Source organism: Capricornis sumatraensis, chromosome 6 (assembly GCF_032405125.1).
Source record: "Capricornis sumatraensis isolate serow.1 chromosome 6, serow.2, whole genome shotgun sequence".
NCBI lineage: Eukaryota > Metazoa > Chordata > Mammalia > Artiodactyla > Bovidae > Capricornis > Capricornis sumatraensis.
In genome coordinates this window covers 49,432,220-49,447,901 of record NC_091074.1, presented here as the reverse complement: position 1 = coordinate 49,447,901, position 15,682 = coordinate 49,432,220, and the positions used below count along the sequence as shown (strand labels likewise).

General features: G+C 36.5%; 1 protein-coding gene across 2 annotated transcripts in view; it reads right to left on the bottom strand.

Moving 5' to 3' along the window:
• Nucleotides 1-15,682, bottom strand: part of RFX3 (regulatory factor X3) — a 188,534-nt gene that overhangs the window by 38,518 nt on the left and 134,334 nt on the right. For both annotated transcript variants that reach the window (XM_068974262.1, XM_068974263.1), the window contains exons 9-12: nt 12,279-12,394; nt 11,687-11,841; nt 7,644-7,741; nt 4,505-4,654 (exon numbers count right to left, since the gene is read on the bottom strand). In XM_068974262.1, the coding sequence (XP_068830363.1) occupies nt 4,505-4,654; nt 7,644-7,741; nt 11,687-11,841; nt 12,279-12,394 (519 nt within the window). The remainder of the gene's footprint in view (nt 1-4,504; nt 4,655-7,643; nt 7,742-11,686; nt 11,842-12,278; nt 12,395-15,682) is intronic.

Below are 15,682 nucleotides of genomic sequence, written 5' to 3'. Positions count from 1 at the left end.
TACTGCAATAGGAAAGGTTATCCTGAATGCATGAGGAAAAGATTTGATTAGAGAATGATGAAGTGATGACAGAGGCTTCCCTGGTGGCTAGACAGTGGCTCAGACGGTAACAAGTCTGCTTACAATGTGGGAGATCTGACTTTGATTTTTGGGCCGTGAAGATCCCCGGGAGAAGGAAATGGGGAACCTACTCCAGTATCCTTGCCTGGAGAATCCCATGAACAGAGAAGCCTGGCAGGCTACAGTCCATGAGGTCGCAAAGAGTCAGACACAACTGAGCAACTAACACTTTCACTTTTCCTTCAGAGCATTAAAATATTAACCCTTACACATGGTTTCACGGTTTTAAAGTTTCCTTATTACAAGACCTTCATCCTTACATGTATCAGTCTTACTGAGGTTAATCTCATAGGGACAGGGACAATTTTCAAATGAACAGGAGATGGTGATGAAGGTGGAATGGGAGCTAGAAGACTGAGAAAACCAGGGGACTCAGAAAACCAGGCAAAATGTAGAACAGAAAAGGAAAGAAAGGGAGTTAAAATCAAATATGTTAACCTGAAAAGATTACGTATTAAAATGAACAAGAGTGGTGAGAAGTAAAATGTACAGGGAAATGCAGGGCTACCAGTGTGTTCATGGTCCTAAAAGCAGAGACATTACTTTGCCAACAAAGGTCTGTCTAGTCAAGGCTATGGTTTTTCCAGTGGTCATGTATGGATGTGAGAGTTGGACTGTGAAGAAAGCTGAGCACCGAAGGATTGATGCTTTTGAACTGTGGTGTTGGAGAAGACTCTTGAGAGTCCCTTGGACTGCAAGGAGATCCACCAATCCATTCTAAAGGAGATCAGTCCTGGGCATTCTTTGGAAGGAATGATGCTAAAGCTGAAACTCCAGTACTTTGGCCACCTCATGCGAAGAGTTGACTCATTGGAAAAGACTGTGATGCTGGGAGGGATTGGGGGCAGGAGGAGAAGGGGATAACAGAGGATGAGATGGCTGGATTGCATCTCTGACTCGATGGACATGAGTCTGAGTGAACTCTGTGAGTTGGTGATGGACAGGGAGGCCTGGCGTGCTGCAATTTATGGGGTTGCAAAGAGCTGGACACAACTGAGCAACTGAACTGAACTGAACTGAAGGAAGGAGGCCCTGCAGGATAGATACTTGAGCACACAGGTTTCAGCACTAATAACTGTTGTGGAAACCCAGAAAAATCTGGTACTTAAAGAAGGGAAAAGGTAGCTTCAATTGGTGAGTAGAGAGGATGAGAATGAGCATAGTAAAGATGTATAACTATTAGATTTATATGCAATAATGTTGCCAAGTATGGCATTTATAGCCAGGAAGAACTCATTTCTGTAAATACTTCACATGATTTAGGCACACAACTATACAAGTGAAAATTAACAGAAAATTTAAAATCTTTCTCAGATCTTGTCAGGAATCAGTCTTAAATATGTTTTTTTGCTATTAGACTTAAATTACTGTTTGAGACTAGACGTTTCCTTACCATTTCAACTTTTCTTAAGGTACTTTTAAACATATCTTTTCTGAATGAAGATTTGAAATTAACATTATAGTATACATTTTAAGACAATACTGTACGGAGCTCTTAATATTCCCAGTAAAATCAGGTAATATAAGTTCTACTGAAATATGTAAAGTTAATGGATTTGTAAACATGAGTTTGTTCTTATGGAGATTATGAATTTGCATGTGTATGTTTGTATGTTTTTATGTGTGTATATATATATACACATATATAAACAGATGTTTATATAGATTTAAGAAAAACTATGCACATTAGATCACATTAAACTGTGGAAAATTCTGAGAGAGATGGGAATACCAGACCACCTGACCTGCCTCTTGAGAAATCTGTATGCAGGTCAGGAAGCAACAGTTAGAACTGGACATGGAACAACAGACTGGTTCCAAATAGGAAAAGGAGTACATCAAGGCTGTATATTGTCACCCTGCTTATTAAACTTCTATGCAGAGTACATCATGAGAAACGCTGGGCTGGAAGAAACAATAGCTGGAATCAAGATTGCTGGGAGAAATATCAATAACCTCAGATATGCAGATGACACCACCCTTATGGCAGAAAGTGAGGAGGAACTAAAAAGCCTCTTGATGAAAGTGAAAGAGGACAATGAAAAAGTTGGCTTAAAGCTCAACATTCAGAAAACAAAGATCATGGCATCCGGTCCCATCACTTCATGGGAAATAGATGGGGAAACAGTGGAAACAGTGTCAGACTTTATTTTGGGGGCTCCAAAATCACTGCAGATGGTGACTGCAGCCATGAAATTAAAAGACACTTACTCCTTGGAAGAAAAGTTATGATCAACCTAGATAGCATATTCAAAAGCAGAGACATTACTTTGCCAACCAAGGTCTGTCTAGTCAAGGCTATGGTTTTTCCAGTGGTCATGTATGGATGTGAGAGTTGGACTGTGAAGAAGGCTGAGCGCTGAAGATTTGATGCTTTTGAACTGTGGTGTTGGAGAAGGCTCTTGAGATTCCCTTGGACTGCAAGGAGATTGAACCAGTCCATTTTGAAGGAGATCAGCCCTGGGATTTCTTTGGAAGGAATGATGCTAAAGCTGAAACTCCAGTACTTTGGCCACCTCATGCGAAGAGTTGACTCATTGGAAAAGACTCTGATGCTGGGAGGGATTGGGGTCAGGAAGAGAAGGGGACGACAGAGGATGAGATGGCTGGATGGCATCACTGACTCGATGGACGTGAATCTGACTGAACTCTGTGAGTTGGTGATGGACAGGGAGGCCTGGCGTGCTGCGATTCATGGGGTCGCAAAGAATCGGACACGACTGAGCAACTGAACTGAACTGATGCACATTAGAAGACTAAATCAAATTCATCAAAGTTAGAATGAAATTAACTACTAAATCCTCGCCCTAAAAAATAATCAAGCCCAAATATTACTTTTATTTTAAATGATAAAACGAGCCCAGAATTGTAGATTAAAATTTGTAGGAAATGGAGAAATAATTAGTTTATCTTTGAGCAATGCTATTGTTTTTTAAGAGTTTTATTGAGATGTAATTCATACAGCAAACAATTCATTCAATAAAAGTATATAATTCAATGGTTTTTCTCAGTATATTTACTGAATAGTCCATCTACCACCACAATCAATTTACAAATGTATTCATTTCTTAAAGAAGAAATGACATACTCCTTATCTATCATATCCCAATCACCTAGTTTACAGAACCTAGGCAACCACTAATTTACTGTGTGTCTCTATAGATCTACTTATCCTGCTCTTTTAATATAAATGGTATCTTGTAACATAAGGTCCTTTGTATCTGGTTTCTTTCACTTAGTGTAATGTTCATCTGTGTTGTAGGATGTATCAGAACAGAATTCATTTCTTTTTATTGTCTGATAACATTTAATTATGTGAAATGCCATGTTTTATCTATATAGTCATCAGTTAATGGACATCTGAGTTGTTCCCACTTTAATGTGGCTAATATGAATAATGCTGCTGGAATATCCATGAACAAGTTTTTAGGTGGACGTGTTTTCATTTTTCTTGGTATGTACCTAGGAGTTAAACTGCCAAATCATATGGTAACTCTATGTTTAACCTTTTAAGAAACTGCCATACAGCTTTAAAAGTAGATGTAGCACTTTACAGTCCAATCACTACTGTATAATGGTTCCCATTTCTCCACATCCTCATTAACATTTGCTATTATTCGTCTTTTTGATAATACCTATTTTAGTGTATGTTGTTGCTGTTCAGTTGCTAAGTCATGTCTGATTCTTCGCAGCCCCATGGGTTGCAGCATACCAGGCTTCCTTATCATCCACTATCTCCTGGAGTTTGCTCAAACTCATGTCCATTGAGTTGGTGATGCCATCCAACCATCTCATCCTCTGTCATCCCCTTTTCCTCCTGCCTTCAATCTTTCCCAGAATCAGGGTCTTTTCCAGTGAGTCAATTCTTCACATCAGATGGCCAAAGTATTGGAGCTTCAGCTTTAGCATCAGTCCTTCCAATGAATATTCAGGACTGATTTCCTTTAGAATGCACTGGTTGGATCTTCTTGCAGTCTAAGGGACTCTCATGAGTCTTCTCCAACACCACAGTTCAAAAGCATCAATTCTTTGACACTCAGCTTTCTTTATGGTCCAACTCTCACATCCATACACGACTACCATAGCTTTGACTCTTGCCTACCAATGTTCAATGACCATGGCTCTCCTTACTCTATTGATCATTCAGCAAACCCTGGTGACATATGTTGCAGTCTAGCACTAAAAATCTTCCCAGGCTTTAACCACAAAACAGAGGGGCAGTAAAGTTATAGCTGAGTAAAACTCTCCTCTTTCAGGACATTGTGAATCTAGATGTGCCTGTGAATTGATCTAACTTTGGAAAAGAAATATGATGATCCTAATTAAAAAGAAAAATATTGGATACCTTTCATTAAAAGATCTGCTTTGAAAGAAAACAGAGTACCTGGACATTGGCAAAGTCGACACGGTTGAGGTCATTGAGCATCTGGTTGATCTGAGAAGTGTTCTGAAGCACTGCACGAGCTGCCTGGGCCAGGTGATTGAGCGACGTGTATCTTCGCAGAGTCTGGGCAAAGGCACTTACAGCTGCAACCTGTAAAGAAACCCAATTAAATTGGGATTTCTTTTCTCCTCCAATAAAAGAAACCACTGCAATTTTCAAATCTTTATTCCCTTGCCAAATTTTAAATGCTTCTCTCTGATACTTATTTCAAATTCATTTGGTGAGACAGTTTACTTGTAAATTATAGCATTTAAACCTCTAAACCAAGTATTATTCTCCTTTTCAGTAGGTTGAGGTCAAGGCTAAAACAAACTCCCACATTCTTAGACATCTGAGTGCACCGTTAATTAAACCGGTCTTGCAAGTAGCTACTCATCATCAGCAAGAAATGATTTAGTCTAGGAAAATAGGGAAAATGTTGATTTTCATTTCTTATTCTCAGTGTGACAGCTACAAACTAAGCAAACAAAAAAAAGTTCCTTTTACTTGCAAAACCAAACTGTCCAGTTCCACTTTTAACTGTGTTAAAAAATATACTTTTCACAGTATTATCATTCTGATTCACTCTTTTAATCTTTATTTTATAGAGGTGAAATAAGGGTGGTCAATTTTGAGGTGAAATAGGAGAACTCAAAACCTATATTAGCAAATAGCTAATAAACTTCTCAGACACAAGCAATAAGAAAAACTCTTTTTTTTTTTTCAGAATCTGGATGTATGTAAAAGGGTTATCCAGAAAAATCCCCGTTTGCCCTCTGAAATGTACTTTCTATCCTTCCCCCTTCTGCTCTGTGCCTGGGAAGACTGAACTGAAAAAATTACACTAAGTGCCTCCCTTGTCCTTGGGCTTCCAGTTGGATTCGGTCAATGAGAGCCACTGGTAAGGGACTGAAGCACAGAAGAAAGTGGTCAAAGAATTTATTCCCTCACAACTTTGGCTCTTTCCTTCCTAAGGCCATAGTCCTGCATGGAGGAGAAGAGCTCCTAATGCCATAATCACTTCTCTTCCATTCAGACCCAGGGATGGGCAGGCTTCCTCCACGAACGCTAGTCCTCGGTTTTCTTAGCTCTGTTTACATATTTAGAAACAGACCCTTATTAAACTTTCTTCAATTATTCTTCTCTTTGGATACACCATTTATTTCCTGCTGAAACCCTGAGCAAATCAGGTTATGCAGAAAGATAGCAAAGATAATGACAAAAAAAGGTCTAAATAAATATCTAAATGTCATGATCTCATGAAAATTTGTTACTTTCATAGCAGATCTAATGAGGATTTTAATGTATTTACAGGAAAAATGGAATGCCATTAAATCACTGTGGGTATATAAACAAGCAACTGATTGAACAGTCATTTGGCTGAGTGGGAGTAAATGTTCCACAAGACAACGATGCCCTGTCTTGATAGTGAGATGTTTGAGGACCATGTGGAGCTTGGGGACATCCACATATCCTCAGAGAGACTATTTCACATTTTCCCATCTCTGAGGTTTGTACTAATCAAGTACATATTATGTGCCAGGCATTGTGTTAAATGTCTAACTTACATTATCATGTTCAATTCTCATAAACATCCCATTAGACACGTTATACCTCAGGGAGGTTTACTATCTTACTCAAGATTGCAGAGAAACTAAAGTACAGAGGTGGAATATGAATCCAGGCATTATGATAACAACTTCCAGTCACTTTCTCATTATGCTGTTTCTTTGTCCAGCTGGATCATCTTTGTTGACTGAATGCTCAGCTAAAAAAAGGCTGCACATCCTCGAGAGAGGAGTAGCAGAAGACATCTTTCACCAAGGGAAACCACCCAAATCAATTCTGGAGATCAATGAGATGACCAATAGTGCAGCTGGATTGCTACCACAACCACTTGATGATACTGGGGTAGGAGATGCTTTTAGCTGTTTCAAAGTATTGTTATGACTATGACTGACTTTGCAAGTTGGAAAGCATTCCTCTGATCATCTTAATCAAAGAGCACCTCCTTTATTTGCTCACCTCAGTGTGGCACTCTAGAACCTAACTGTCACGGATGGAATCATTTCTGCAGTGATGGAAATGCTCTACATATGTGTTACCTAATATTGTAGCCACTAGTCACATGGGTTAAGACGCACTTGAAATGTAGCTAGTGTGACTGAGGAACTAAAATTTTAATGCAATTTGATTAAATTTAAATGTAAATAGCCACATGTGGTTAACCTTACCATATTGACAGCACAGCTCAATCAAGCAACAATCTAAGGTGGACATGTCCTTGAAATGTGACCTTCAGTGTGTTTTAGAGATAGAATGTGTTATTGCTAACCTTAAGCCAAAACAGAAAGAACTGAGAGTTACTTGTGCTATCACAGACTTGTCAGCCACAAGAGCTTCAACTACATTTTCAAACTGAAAGCCAAGGCATATTGTTGGAGTCTGACAGGAGATACAGTCCCTGACAAAAGGCCACAAATGTGATTTTTGTTATCAAAGTTTAGACAGAATCAGTCCAATCTGTCAAGTGTGTTCACAGATTAATCTAAAGTAACATGGTTAGTAGGGAAAAAAGTGAAGAGTAGAATTCATATCTCCAGCTAAATAATCCATATTCCTATAATACACTCAACTATGAGATAACAGTTCTCTTTAAGAAATGATTACTTGATTCACAAAAGCATTCTCCAGTGTTAAAAACAAAACATCCTGAAAAGCAAAATGGTTATTATTTTACACGAGCATTCAGAATACGAGTACAGTAGGGGACTTAAAAAAAATCTAAAACTCATTCAAATGGAAATTATTTGCACATTCTAGGCTATTCTTTTCAATATTTGAAATTAAGCAACCTGAAATATACACTTTAGAAAAGGGCTGATAAATACACCACACCTACAATGCTTCTCTAGTTTCTCTGAAAGGAGCATTATCAAACAATGTATCTTGTGAAGTTCTTTGCCACATGGTTATAAAATACAAATATAAAAATCAATGCTATATTTCACATAACAACATTTGATAGGACAGATTTAAAATTCATAGTTCATGACCATTTCCTAAACACAAAAGAAAAGGCAAGGACATGAAAGTGTACCTTGGTTTGTATCATTCTTTGTGGAATATTGTTCATGGCATTGGAAAGCCAACCTTCAAGGCTTTTTGCAAAATTTCGAATGGCTTGGGTCAAGGCACCTAAATGTTAAAGAACAGAAGCAGAACGAAACAAATACCAAAGAACATTAATCTTTATGCTAGAATAAGGGAAAACATACAACCATAACATTTGCAGTAGCACAGACAGAACTTATCCTCATTAACAAGACTTTATTTAACATTATTCCTAACTATGAAAGAATCCAAATATTATATCGTGGGCTTTTTTTGTCTTAAAGCTATTTTGTTCCCAGATACTTATGACACTTCGTTGGGAAATGAAAACATTCAAGCATTTTTTGCTTATAGCAACATATACCAGTTGTGAATATACTTATGGAATTTTCTATCTTAGACAAAATACTCTTTTCAAAAACAGCTTTTTGCTCAAAGGCTAAGTATTGTCTTTAGAAATCTGGTGGCTTTTTTCAAGCTCTTATTTTCATTTCTTTAGCTAGAAAGAAAATAATGCAAAGCTTTCTTTCTCTATGCATCTCTTTACATTAGAACATGTCAATTAGAGTAGTTATCTCTCACTGTTGTTGAAAAGTAAGGTAAAATTAAAATTGCCTCACTTGATATTCTGGATAACTATTCTCCATCTCACTGGCAGGTAGTGATAAAAGATTACTGTGATAAAACTGCTGTCACAGAGACCAATATTCTTAAGATATTCCTAAAATAGTCTGTTCCATATTCCTTGCATCTCTGTTAAAACCTAAGTAAGTATAGGTCCCATGAGAGCAACTTTTATGGTGGTCATAAAACAATTGGAAGCATTTTCCAGTATCAGGGGTGACTATGATTATTTTATTCTAAGGGATCTGCTTACTGAGATCCCTTACTGTGATAGGAAACAGAATTCTTCTCTTGTTCAACAAGTAACTCAGTCAGAGCATTTCACTTCATCTGTGCCCAAGGCTACAAGGTGTAGGGAGTCATTTAAGACATTTAATAAATATCTGAAGCACCCACAACACAAAGCAAATCCTTGTGGGTTCCCTATAATGCGGGTAGGTAGTACAGTTGGTAGTCCATGATAAGAGACAGAGAAGTCACATTTTTACTCAAGGCTCCCAAGAGTATTAATGTTAATGATGGGATCAAATTCCCTCATTTTTCTTCTGTGCTCAAAATAGTCTGACATGCATCTTTATTACTTTTGTTAAAGCAGAGTTAGACATAATTTAGCTTACTCAAATTGCTTGCATCAGATATAAATTATACTGATCCAATAATTAATAAAATAATTTTTAAAAGTTATTTATTTAAGTGGTCAAATGACAAAAAATATTTAAATGGCTATCTTTTTTTGGAAAAATACTCAAGTAGTGCAGATTTTAAACATGAGAATCATCCATTGGAAACCCTGAGTTGGAAATTTCTTGAGAGCTAAGGTTTTGAAATTTCCAAAGCTTCCCATATTAGTCAAAAAGAAAAAAGAAAGAAAAATATTTTTCTGCTGTATTATGTACTAGAACCATGGAGGGCAGGCATGAATGGAAATGAAAAAGAGTGAAAAAAAATTAAAGACCCTTTTTGAAAGTCAATAAAATTCTGTTCAAGATTCAGTTTGACTATCTGTATTATGTATTTTTCTCTAATTAATAATTATTTAATCTGAAAAAACCAAGAACTGGGAAAAGCTACTTTAAAATTTTTAATATGGGTCTTCTTTTATCTAAACAAATTTAATGCTAGGGAGATTATAAAATAAAAAGGTATGTTTTATATCTCAAATGATTTTTAGTTTTTATTTTTTTGTATTATATGACATTTTGGGTCACCTTTAACTGAAATCATAAATTGTACATTGAAGTGCTACCAGCTGAGTCCTTATACAATTTTTTTACACTTCACTTTATTTTTTCTATTTTCAGATAAATGTATTTTAGAGTATAGTAGCTTCAAGCTGACTTTAAATTAGTGTGATATGCAAACTTTTTTTTTTGGCTAAAAAAAGGAATCCCATCTGGACAGTAAATGGTAGAGTGAAGTACTAGTAGCCAGGAAAATAAAATTTTCAAAAATAAAATTAAGTTTGTTCTCTCTATAGGGATTCATGTCAGATTAAATTGTGCAGATTGACTGACAACTTTTTCTCATGAATGGATGGTTAGAAATTTAAAGCTATTCTAAAGCTAACTTGTCTCAGCCTGCTTATGATTAATATAAAAATGCATACAATCAGAAGATTGTGATTTAAACTATATTTTAAGCTTTACTTTTGTTAAATCTTATTATAGAACAGGAATTAAAATTCCAAATTAACTTGGTAGGGTGGCACATTAATGAATCTTGTAATTTCAGAGAAACTATAAAACTGTACTTATATAAAAATTCCTGAATTTGAGTTCTCTGAATGCAGAGACAGAATAAAATGTTTTTCAAACAAAAATTTGTGAAAAACAAAAGTCATGTGTATTGTGTACTTAAAAATTATGGGGCTTAAAACCATCTAAACTTGATACATGGTTTATGTTAGGTAACTGCTGAGTTTACAAGTTAGTCTTGTGATGCTAACATAGAAGCAACAGATTTTAGAATTGTTTAACAAATACTGATGTTGTTGATTTGCCTCAAAGAAGGTGCTCACTGGCATTTTTTTCTTATATCTCATGAGAGAAATTTATATTGGTGGCAAGATGTCATAGGCTAATGAGCTACCCTATGCAACTTTTCTTAAACATCTCTAGAGATTATTACTCAGAGCACGGGGAGTAAGACAAAAACAAGGAAAATCAGATTCTGAAACATAAATCAGTAGAGAATTTACATGTTGAAATTTTCCATGACAATGTCACTTTTAATCAATCTTTAGTCAGGAAAACTTGGTGCAGTAGAGAAGATATTAGCAATTTATAACAACGTGAGACTATGCAGCTGAATTTTTAAAAAACTAATTTGTGTACATATTTATGTATGTTTATGTGTGTGTTCATTGATATTATATATAAATGTATATCTAAGCATACTTTTTAAGGTGGTGGGAAACATAAGTATCTTCCACTCTACCATATTTTTTAAAAGAAAGTATAAACATACAAATGTTAAATCTTCACCTTTTCTTACTAAATCCCTATATTAATATTTTCTGGAATACTTTAATACAAATTTACTGCGAACAGTGTACTTGAAGTACACAGTTGCTAATTTTACAAGCTAAGATTGTTTTACCTTATTAATGTCATTGTAGAGTAGCAATTCTGTTCCATTTCTCTAAAGGTTAAGTTTACTAGCATGTGCTCATAAAGATGTAGACCTAAAATCTTTTCAACTGCTTCCAACATATGTATCCATAGTGGTTTTTAGACTAACACTTGCAAAAAAAAAAATAGCTTTGTTTGCAACAGGGTAGCTTAAAAAGCACTATCAGTTAAAAAAGTAATCTAACTTATCTATGTAATTCCTATTTGTTTCATGGCGGGAATACAATGCTCTTGCAGTTACATAGATTTTTCTCTCAAAATGCCAGTTAACCATTACTGTTAATGGAAACTGCACTTGTAGTTTTTAACATGATGTCAGTGACAAAGTAAATGCTTTTATAAAGAAATTCAACTTCAGTAGAAACCAAGATAAATTCATTTCAAATCAAAAGCAACCATGAAAGAGGCTGGTCTAGCAACCACAGATTTCAAAAAGTAGGGGTTTTATAAAGGACACTGTGTCCTTGGGTAGAATGATTTTCACACTGGTTGACTGACCTGGGAGTGTTCTTGCAATTAGTCATCAGGGCTAGCACATCTTTAGGTTGTCTTTTTTCATCAAAAAAAAAAAAATGAAAGATTGAAAAACAGAATTTTTCCCTTATCTACAGTTTTGCTCTAGGCTGCTTTCATGCAATACTCTGTGTTGCGTGTTTTCTACGTGGCAAATTTAAATGAGATTAGAATCACTCTAGTTTGCAACGTCACTACCCGAAACTTCCTGGGTGGAATGTAGGAGAACAAAAGCATCCGTACTTGTCTGCATTTAACTTACTAGGAATAGGTCTAAGGACGTCGGGGATGAGAATCTCCACCAAAGCCTGGTACATCCCATGGTCACAGTTACACATCCATTTCAGGATAGACTCATGTTTGCACAGAGTTATCAGCTTTGCTTTCGGAAGTCGACTTTCTATTTCACTCAGATTGCTGGTGTGAATAAATGTAGCAAATGAATAGATGGCAAATGAGGATAAAAAAGAAAATGGACTTTAAAAATAGTTTTAGTTTATCAAATATTACTGAGGTTAGAACTATACCACCACTGCCCTGGTGCCATACGGCTGGATATATAAAATACTCCCCCGGAGCTGCCTATGCACGTTAAGACTTTCTGACGGTATGAAAGGCAGATATGATACTAAACCCATGAGGATGAAATAGTTCTACCGCAGTCCCCCAAATCAATAAAAATGGGAGCTATAATACACACGCTGAAACCTCAAGAGAGTACTTTGTGGTTTATTTCAATCTCTTCAATTAAGGTTATCAGGTAAGGTTCACAACTGGTATACATATCTCTAATTTATTAGCTGTGACATCTACTCAGCCATGAAAACAAATTGGAAAAGCATATTGATTCTGACCTTGACTCGGTAATGGTAGTGCCGTCAGCTGGAGTTGAGGGAGAATAGCGCCAGAATGTTTGCCACAATTTTTCTATCAGGCTAAACTGAAGATTCACAACAACATCCAATATTGCCTACAAAACAAAATGGTTATTGATACTACTTTACAAAATTACGTATGCGGATGTGTGAGGAGTACATACTGTAACAAGACTTAAAAGGTAAAGACACTTTTGGGCTCATAAACTGACATAGTGAAACTGGACTAAGTTTTGCCAATGGAAATGGGAACACAAAAGAGATTAGCTAGAAACGAGGAGGAAAATATCTCATGCATAAATTATTAAGAAGGGTAACTTGTATTCCTCTCAAAATGACCTCACACCCCACCGTTATGTTTTACCTCTTTTCTCTCCATTTTCATGCTTGCTTCCCTAACTTTTCTTTCACCCATTAACCCATTGCTTCCCTGGCTGCCTCCACTCTTATTATTCTCAGATTCATACGGGCACAGAACATAGATTTGAGTCACATCAGCCTTCACTGGACTGTGTTCACTGGTCTTAAAAGAGGGCAAAAGATAAAGGTGTGGAGGTGCCTGTGCGTGGCAGATGGAGTTAGGGCTTAGTTAGCTTGGTCTAGGGCTGCAGACCATGGCTTCTGAAGCATTCCTAGCCAAGCAGAGGCTGGGGGTAGAAACTAGAATTAGGCTGACCTTCAAAGGGTAGTGCCTGTTTCGGCAGAAAAAAAGCCTCTCTGTGGTCACACAGTGCCTTCCACTCAATCCTCTTTGCACACACTCCCTTTAGAGAGAAGCTATAAGACTCTCTCTCCTTTTCTAACCTTGAGGGCATGAGCCTCACCTCTCCCTCTCCTTAATTTTATCTCTTAGATCTCCAGCTGCATCAGGATATTTTTTTCAATGATGCTAAAATTTGCCACTTTCATTAGCTTTTGATGATCATATTTAATTTCACCCTGTCACTGCAATTAGTCTGCAAATTTGCCTTCAGATAAAAGCAGTCGTAAAACTAAATAACTTATTTGTGCAAAGATCACCTGATTCTATGATTATTTTGAGTATAAAAGACAAGTCCTCAGTGTAATGTGTTTGATGTCATCAGCATTGAGAACAAATACATGTAAAACAACACCTTCAAGATCTGCAAAATTCACAGAAACTAAGAGACAATAAGAAGCAACTAGAGAATCAATCTGAACATCTAAGGAAGAAAGAGGAAGCCACGACTTCCTAATGCTGGAGTATGTGCTACCTGTGTAGACCTGGCCTTGTACATGGTACAGAGAATAACTGATGTTCTATACAGAGACACTTTGAGACCAAGTCAAATATTAAGGAAAATTTGTTTGGGAGCATGTTCTGGGAACTAGTAGGAAATGTTGCAAGTAGCTGGATAATGAAAACGAAGGGAAGGGGGCAAATTAATATCACACTCCTCACCCTTTAATATCAGCAACAATAAAAATGCAAAAGCAAGCCCTGAAAGTAAAGGGCATCCAGATGTGGCTGCTCCCAGCAAAACCCAAAACCTTCTCAGGAGGCAAATTATTATAGCTGCTTTCTCAAAAGATTCTAACTTAGGCTTCTTCTGACAGACATCTATTAATGGAGCAACTAGTAATATCTGATCTAATACCTTATATGTCTCTAGTTATGAGACTGCTGTAAGAACACTATGCATATATTGAAAGGAAAAATTACTGTTAGAGCAACTTGTGTTGAAACTTATATTGTTCCTTACATAACTAGTGATCCTTTCAAAGTATCTTTGATAAACCAACTACGAGAATTCCTAATAACAGTCAAAATAGGTATGCTACTCTTTCTTAAAAACATAAACAATACGAAATATGAAATAAAATAAGACAAGTAACAAATTCAGTGCACCTTAAATTAAGTATCTCTTCAAATTAAATAACCTCAAATAATTCTGTTGAAAAGACATTTGTATCAGCCTCATTCACAAATGAATAAAACGTTTTGTCATTTGTCCACCCACTTTTAAATTTGTTCAGACTGAAATGTATGGCAAATATAGTTTAAAATAATCCTAACGCCACTAGCCTAAAGCAAACAACCACTTACAGGACTGGATCTGAGACCCAAGCACCTGTCCATCAAAAGTTTAGAAGTGTGACAGGAAACAATAATTAGGGACTTCCTTTTCATAGAAGACTTTATGCTCCAAGAAAGTGGCCATGAATACTGGTAACTCTGAAACAAATGAGGATCATTCTATGAACTGCCATTTCCCATGTAGATTAATTACTATAAATGTTCATTTCTCTTCATATAGAGTGCGTGCGCACTAAGTTGCATCCAATTCTCTGTGGCCCTATGGACTGTAGCTTGCCAGGTTCCTCTGGCCATGAGATTATCCAGGCAAGAATACTGGAGTGCACTGCCATACCCTACTCCAGGGGATCTTCCCGACCCAGGGATGGAACACACGCCTCAAATGTCTCCTGTATTGGCAGGCAGACTCTTTACCACTAGTGCCACCTGGGAAGCCCTCATATAGAGTATTCTTGACAATTAATGAAAATTTTATAATCCTAATAATATTTTCTTCTTATTGGGGGAGTTTTTCATTTAGATTAATTTTAGTGTATATTCTTTAGTTGTAAATAATCATTCCCCAAGTTGTATTTTGAATAATATGATAAACTTAAAAAAAAATCTGAATTATATTTGTATAGGCTGGGTTGCTTGAAGTGAGTTTCACCTGAACATAGAGCAATGAGAAAATGATTACAGCATCTTTACATAAACCTTTGAACAGACATGATATTCACATAGAAAGCAAGAAAGAAGTTTTTTTTTTTTCTTGATAAGTAAGGATCATCCAGAAATTATCTAATACTGGAAAAAGTAGTGGAAGAGAAATGGACAGTGTTTTTCATCATGAAAAGAAACGTTGGGAACAAACTGGCGGGACATGAAAAATACTTATGGCACATGGTTTGTTAATAAGGAGAGGACTTGCCCTTGGTTGTTAATAACCTAGCACCCTTGACAAGCACTCAGATTCACTCAAGCGGTTCTTATTTCTGGAGTGGGAAAAAAAAAAAAAACCTGTGAATGCTATGAGCTGAGATTTCTCACTACATACTGCATCGTCAGCAGTCAGGAGGACTGCCCAAGGATTATCTTTTACTTCTAAGTAGATCATAAATAGCCCTGGAATAAAGCTACTTAAATTCTAAACAGTTCCTCTTTGAAAAGGAGGGATACTTTAGAAAACTCCTATTGCAATCTGCTATCTTCTTTCTGCCAGGTAAGTGGCCAGTATATGTGGACCTGGAGAGAATTCACCTCCTGGAGACAATGTATCCGATTCTGATCTGGGATAATCAGAAAAGAAGCAGGAGGAGGGATGGAAAACAGGAAGAGAAGACTC